Source organism: Erythrolamprus reginae, chromosome 3, assembly GCF_031021105.1.
Source record: "Erythrolamprus reginae isolate rEryReg1 chromosome 3, rEryReg1.hap1, whole genome shotgun sequence".
Classification (NCBI taxonomy): Eukaryota; Metazoa; Chordata; class Lepidosauria; order Squamata; family Dipsadidae; genus Erythrolamprus; species Erythrolamprus reginae.
The window spans coordinates 73,533,468-73,541,160 of record NC_091952.1 but is presented as its reverse complement, the minus strand read 5'-3'; the positions used below and the strand labels follow the sequence as shown (position 1 = coordinate 73,541,160).

Genomic DNA, 7,693 nt, shown 5'->3' with positions numbered 1-7,693 from the left:
TGTTTAAATTTCAGTAGTAGGGTTTTTACAGTGTTTAAAGCATGGTGCTTCAGAAGGTTGCATCTTGTCTCTTCCAACAAAGAGAAAAGATGATTAAAAGAATGGGGCCTCTACTTTTTCAAGACATAGAGAACAGCTTCATGTATTTCACTGCAATGCTTCATCCTTTGGGGCTATCAAGTCTCTTGCAAGTATGGCAACTGGATATGCAACTAATGTGACATGATGCATGATGCCAAATTAATTGATTGAGTGAGTGATTGTGTGTCATAAATCTTAGTGATCACACAGATAAATATTCTCCACAACAATCTGTCCCTAACTTGATCGTTCAGATCTTTATTGTCACTTCATCACCACTTCCACTCACCTTGCTATTGGTTGTCCTCTTCTCTTTCCTTCTACCTTTCCTGCTATTGGAGACTCTTCTTTAAAAAAAATTGTGTGAAACACTTTTCCAATGAATGAATTTACTGATATAATTTCAGTTAGATCTGGGCGATAAATCAGCAGTATTTTTGATCGGTACAACATAGGAATTCTCAATTTTTTTCAGGGCCACAACTGCTTGCTGTGGGCTTTGGCAGACAGTCCTCGGAGAGGGGCGGCATACAAATCTAAATAATAAATAAATAATAAATAAATAAATAAATAAATAAATAAAGAACAAAGCCCAAGCTTTGTTCAGCTCTCTTAGATTATTTGGAATGTTAATAATTCCTAATAATCTGAGAGGAGAAGAATATATTGTTTCTTCAAGGCCTGTCCCATTTAAACACCTTTTCTGAGCAATGAACAAGAAGGGAATGTGTTCTTGAGAATTGGCTTTTAATCAGATTTGCTTTTTGCCTCAAGCTTTATGCTGTGGCAAAAAGATAATAATATAGAATACGCAGAGCTAAGACAGTCCAATACTCCTTAACTCCCACATAAAAGAAAGATAAAACATCAGTGAACAGAACTCCTGTTACAATAGCAGAATTTGGAATTCATTTCAACTTGGTTTCCAAATATAGTCATGTAGCTTCGTATTAATTAACTAGCCTTAAATAACTTCATACTGAAGTAGTTTTTGTCTCTGCTTAGGGATGAGATTTGCCCAGTCTGGTGCCTCTCAGAGATGTGAGTGAATTAGAGAATGCAGTTAGACTTTTTGTATGACAAACTTAACTATCCAGACTTTGTGCCTATCCAGAATTCCTTCTGCCTTGTCTAACTGGGAAAAAAAATGGCAAACTAAATGATACGTACAGAAAGAGTCTACTCTCAAAGCAGAGACTTGGATGAAAAATAGGGTTGATTCTTCAGAAGATCCTGGATCCATTGTGGCAATAAGTCATATATATGGTATTGTGAAGAGATGTTTCCAAAATGTTACAAAAAAGAATCAAAGCATTTTTGGGAGGTAGGAAAGAGGGCAAAAGGGAGAGTTAATGTTGTTCTATGTTGTCTGAGGACCACACAGGCACTTCATGAAAATCCACGATATTTTTCAGCCCCTTCACCCTGAGCAGTTGTAGCAACTTCAGAATTGTTTTGCTTTTTATTACAAAGAATGAATGATCTATCATTTCCTGACAGACTGTTTTTAATAAGGATGAAATTCTTGTTGCCAATTTTTTTTAAAAAAAAACCTCTCACATCTTTAATTCATTAGATTGGAGATGGAATAATCATTCCAAGCACATGCTTCAAAGGTTATTAGATTTTTCAAGGCATTCACCCCTCTGCAGTTGTCTGAAACAGTAAATCTAAGCACCAGTTTTTCCTCAGTGGAGACTATCTTTCAAATATATGGTATTTTCATTTTCATAATCTAGCTGGGGGTGGGGATTGAAATCACTCAGCAAAGTATGTTGCTTCAATAAGAATAGACCTGTTATTGAAAGGTGTGGGGTCTTTTTCATCTATCTCAAAAATAATATTAGTGACTAGTGATGGGTGAACCCAACGGTGCTCGGGTTCGGCAAGTTCGGACGAACTTTACGCAAAATTCGGCTGAACCCGAACCGAACCCGAACCCGGACCCGAATGGGGAATCCCATCAAGAGATTCTGGGGGCGGAGCTTTCACCTCACATATACCGGCAGGTTGCTAAGGATGCCAAGGTGATCACTTCCTGGATTCCATGTTTATTTTTACGTGAAAAGACTGCTCTTTGCTTGCAGCACCGCTGCGGTGTCCTTTTTCGTAAAAATAACAATTTTTATTTTTACATGAAGACCTCCCTCTGAAGGAGCTGGGGAATCCCTCCCACGAAGAGATTCCAGGGGTGGAGCCTTGATGTCACAAGCAATTCGCTAAGGACGCCAAGGTGATCACTTCCTGGATTCCATGGAATCCAGGAAATGATCACCTTGGCGTTCTTAGCAACCTGACGGTGACGTCAAAGCTCTGAACGCCAAATGCAACCCCGAACTTTGCCCGAAGTTTCAAAAAATTTCTGGTTTGTGTTCGGCATACCGAACACCGCAAAATTTGGTACAGACCCGAATTGTGCGGGTTCGGTTTGCCCATCACTACTAGTGACCTCAAATGATAGTTTTAGGTATCATCAGAAGTTTGAAAAGCTTGTGGGCCCTGCTACAAAAACTAGGTGTTTTCTGGGGCAAAATTTAAAACCAATCCACTTTCCATTGGAAATGCCAAGCAGTCAATGTCCTAACCGTAACTACATAAATTTCAGATGAATTTGCAAATGAGAAAACTTTGCATCTTTTGCTGTAGTTTGTTTCTTTGTATGACCTACCCTAATTCATCGTTTTACTCTGAAATTTCTCTCAAATGTATTTTTCAACTCTTTTCTACATTCCTCTTAAAGTATAGCATATAGGTGTATTTGTGGAGGGGAAGCAGCTCTTACTAAAGTAAATACTGCCAGATACAGCAACTGCTATTACAGATGGTTAAAGAATTTATTTGTGGAATTTTTAAATTTCACTACCATTATTGCAAATGAAGTGCAAATGAAAATTATTTCATGCCAAGGGAAGGCAGAATCTAGCAGAGGTTCATTGGTCTCAAAAACAATTAAGCAACATCAAAACTGATTAGAACATAGATGGACTTGACTTATCTACCAAATATGTAGATAACATCAGGAAGGTAGACAAACCTGCTAGAAGGAGTAGCCCAAAAACTACTCACTTTTGCCAGAAAACTGCCTCAGTCAACCAGAGTTGAGTTCAATTAAAGGATGAGTTTCTCCATTACCACAGTAGAATGTATTGTTTACTTTTATCTTAAACTTTAAAAATGTCATTTCTTATACAGTGGCACCTCTACTTAAGAACTTAATTTGCTCAGTGACCAGGTTCTTAAGTAGAACCATTTTTTCCCATAGGAATCAATGTAAAAGCAAATAATGCATGCAAACGCATTAGGAAAGAAATAAAAGCTTGGAATTTGGGTGGGAGGAGGAGGAAGAAGAGGAGGAGGACAGTCGCTGCCAAAGGAAGAAGGTGAGGTGAGGGGAATCAAAAAAATCCAAAACTTTAAGGCTTAAAAATAAAAGAGGTGCTCTGAGGCGGCAAGGAGGAACATGCACCTCCCATACACCTGACGCAAGGCTGCCTCCCATACACTGCACCAGAGAGAGAAACCCAGGGGGAATGCCAGGAAACTGGCCGAGCCTTCGTGCCACTCTCAAATTTCCTGGGAAATTTTTCCGGGCTCGAGTTTTTAAGTAGAAAATGGTTCTTAGGAAGAGGCAAAAAAATCTTGAACACCCAGTTCTTATCTAGAAAAGTTCTTAAGTAGAGGCATTCTTAAGTAGAGGTACCACTGTATTACCCTTTCCTGGGACAATTATGAAGAAAAATATGTGGCCATTTTCTTTCTTCAAAAGGTTAGTAAAACTCTTTATTTTGAGCTGTCCTTGATTTGCGCTCTTAGCTTGCTTGTTTTCTTGCAGAAATTTCATTACCAGGCAGATGTTGCTGCTCTTGCTGCTACCAGTGTGCTGTGAGCATAGCTCCATGTCTCCAGTCTGGTCGATTGAGATTTTGCTTCTGCGCATTTGCAGAAAGCAAAATCTCAAGAGAGAGATTTCGGTGATTTAATTTTTTTGCTTCCCTGAAGGTGCAGAAGCAAAAAATCGCCAAAATCTCATAACATTTTGCTTCTTGCACATGCGCAGAAATAAAAGCTCACTCAGACGCATGCATGCACACGCCGGAAATATACAGCTCTTTGCGAAGCTCAATTTTTGCTTCTTGTGCGATGGTGTCAACTGTACTGGTAGGCAGGGGTGGGTAGCAGTCAGGATGGGGTGGAACGCAGTTCTACTGGTGGAAATGAAGATGCGTGTGCAGCTCCAGCTGATTGGCAGCTGTCACTTTCTGGATTACTGGTCTCGGCTCAGCTCTCCTTTTTCCCCCCTGCTGCTGCTGCTGCATCTGTGCTCCTTGCTTTTTTCCTCTTTCCTCCTTCCTGACCTCAGACGAGCTTCCCTCTCTCCTGCCCGGCTCCCCTCCAGCCTCACGCAGCTACCTCCCACCTGAGGTGCAAGCAGAAGGTGTGGGTGGAAGTGGCCCTGGCAGCATTTATGCTTCTGGCAGCACCCATAAGCCTAGTTACCAAGCCTGAGGCAGGGGAGAGATCCAGGAAGGAGGACACGGGAAACGTGAAGCAAATTGTCACCCCAGTGAGCGAATCTGGTAAGGTTGTAAGTCTAGGACTTAACAGTTCACTTGAACGATGATGATTGTTTAAGCCACTCCCACCCGATCACATGGCTGGCAAGCCACTCCTACCCAGCCACGCCCACAAAATAAGCCACACCCACAAAATAAGCTACACCCACAAAATAAGCCACACCCACAGTGTGGCAGTAAAATTTTTGGCTGCCCATTACTGCTGAAAGGAACCCGCTACTGTTCATTACCCTTAATTAGGTAACATCATCACTTTCACTGATGATGTTACCCAGTGAGGGTCTTGAAACATCTGCAAGAAAACAAGCAAGCTCAGAGAGCACCAAGGACCCCTATTTCAACCCTGAGCTACAAATATTCTATTTAATTGATACTCTTTATTATCTTTGACTTTGCTTTTTATCACAATGGAATGCATATCTGAAATGTTAGTTACTTTTCCCCACCCACACGAATAGAATTAAATGAATAACATTTTCTTCGTGTGTTCTTTTGTAGCACAACCACCATGGCTTCCGATATCAGAATGACGGATGGGCTCATCTCTGTCAACCCATCTATTTGGTTCTCAAACCCAGTGGACCAACAGCCACAGCCAGACCTTGTATTCCACCATCACCTCAAAAGTTGTGCTCTTGAACGCACCATAGCATCACTTTTCATTGTGTCTGTCGCAGCAATGGCCTCTGTTCTTTCGGATCTACTGAATACTTCCTGACAAAAGAAGATCTTTTGAAGTGCAATATCCAAAAAGGGAAAGCAGATAACATTCACCTGATGATATATCTTCTCAATTCCTTGCTTTACCTGGGCCTTTGAAGCCAAAAAGTGCTAGCATTACTAACTAGTATAAGACTTTCTTGCCCAGATGGTTTTTTTAATTTTTAAAAAACAAACAAACACTAAAGCTTTATTTTGTACATTAACTTAACATCTTCTTTTTGTAGAAGGATCTTTATTTCCCATAGTGCTATGGGGTCTGTAAAATATATGTGTTTTAGATATATATATATACATATAAATATATATATATATAGAAATATAAAAAGATCAAGAAAAAATAATGTATTTATTGAACTGGCATTTTGGTCCTTGCAAAATATTAACTCCATCATTCAACCAATGAAACAGCATCGCCCTGTGGGTATTCCAACTCAGAGGTTTTAGGGTCATGGTTTCAAGGATTGTTTGAATTACCTATTACTTTCTATTACCTGTTGTAGTTTGAAGCTAAGGGACTTTCATACTCTACTATTTTCTGAGTCAGTAGAAAAAAGCTAAATTAATTTCACATGCTTCTGGATGACACAGAATAGTTTAATTAATTGCTTTAAGATAACTAGGGACAATAAATACTAATAGACATGCTTCTTTTATTCTATAGTTATATTTTATGTTTTCTTCAAATGTAAAAGATGCTTCATCTAAGTAATATGGAATAGAAATAATTATTTGAAAATTGACATTTTCCCTTTCCAGAGATTTTAAATCTTTCCTAAGCTAGAAACACGGTATTTTTTCTTTAAAACTAAAATGGAAACTCTGATTACTCAAAGAAACAGATAAAGAATAAGGCTAGTGCTGATTTGTTTGGCCTTTCCTCTATGGTCCTTTTGCATATTCCACTTCAATTAGTTGTTGCTGCTGTTTTTCAGAATTCCTTACTACCGTATGTTTTCCTGTTGCATTGAAATTTACAAATAATAGTTTACTCTGTTTAAACATGTGAACTACCTAACTAAGGCTTGAAGGATTAGAGTGCAATTCAAAATTTATAGTAATTCTGCCCTATAACTATGATCATTTTATTGATTTACTTATTTTAAATTAGCCTGATCATTTCTTCATTGTCCACCCCACCTTTTGATCCTGCTGTGTTAGAGATATTAGACTACAAAAATCCCCAACCAAAATTTCCAGAGATGCCTAAGTTGAAGAATACTTGTTTATATGGATGTTATATTTTCTTGGCAGACCTTGTGAGCAGGGTTCCCAATACAGCAAACATTTCATTCATTAGCAATTGAAAGAATGAGCAACAAAAACATAGTTCCAAAGGATAGTAGTCAGGCAAATCACATGTTAATCAACATAGAGTTTAATGTATAATAATGTATGGAAAGAAAATAAATAAATACTGATTGATATATTATTCAAAATCAGACATCCTGTCTACATATTACAAATTAACATAGTCATAAAGTATCTTATAGGTCAGGAATCATCAACCTTTCGGACCTCAGGGACCATAAAATGCATAATTTTTAATCCAATGGACCGGTAATATGATCTGCATGGCTAGGTGGGCATGTGACTGGGTGGGCATGGCCAAGTCAATGTCACTTGCCTTGAGAGTGCCTTGCCAACCTCTACTCACCCCTCTCCTCCCAGCCACTTCTTCCCTGCCCACTCGGGCTCCTTATGGTCCCAACAGGAATCAGCTACCACGAGAAAGAGTTGGCAAAACAGGTGGCTCAGTTCAAACTAGATCTGGCTGAGAAGGAGGCTTAGCAGAAGCACCTCACTGAGGACCATGAGCATAGGCTTTCCAAGCAGAGGGAAGACCTGAGGGAGTGTGAGGGCAGGTACCAGCACCTAGAGGCTCAGTGGGCTGAGATGGTCAGCCAGTTTCAGGCCAGCGTTCCAATTAGCACGAGTTAGAAACTTTGGCCTGCCAGCATGAGGCCATGGAAGGACGCCGTGAGTCCTCGGAGAAGGGTGGCATATAAGTCCAATCAATCAATCAATCAATCAACAAACAAACATATTCTGGCATCGGACCAGAATATCTCCAGGACCGCTTTCTGCCGCACGAATCCCAGCGACTGGTTAGGTCCCACAGAGTTGGCCTTCTCCAGGTCCCGTCGACTAAATAATGTCATTTGGCGGGACCCAGGAGAAGAGCCTTCTCTGTGGCGGCCCCGACCCTCTGGAACCAGCTCCCCCCAGATATCAGAGTTGCCCCCACCCTCCATTCCTTTTGCAAGTTCCTTAAAACCCACCTCTGTTGTCAGGCATGGGGGAATTGAAATTTTTTC

The 7,693-nt window shown here is 40.1% G+C and overlaps 1 protein-coding gene across 1 annotated transcript in view; it reads left to right on the top strand.

The window, feature by feature from the left end:
• TRABD2B (TraB domain containing 2B) overlaps positions 1 to 5,551 on the top strand; it is a 289,072-nt gene extending 283,521 nt beyond the window's left edge. The window contains exon 7 of the mRNA XM_070748959.1: positions 5,154 to 5,551. Coding sequence (XP_070605060.1) covers positions 5,154 to 5,373 — 220 coding nt within the window. The 3' untranslated portion in view covers positions 5,374 to 5,551. The remainder of the gene's footprint in view (positions 1 to 5,153) is intronic.
• The last annotated feature ends 2,142 nt before the right edge of the window (positions 5,552 to 7,693 follow it).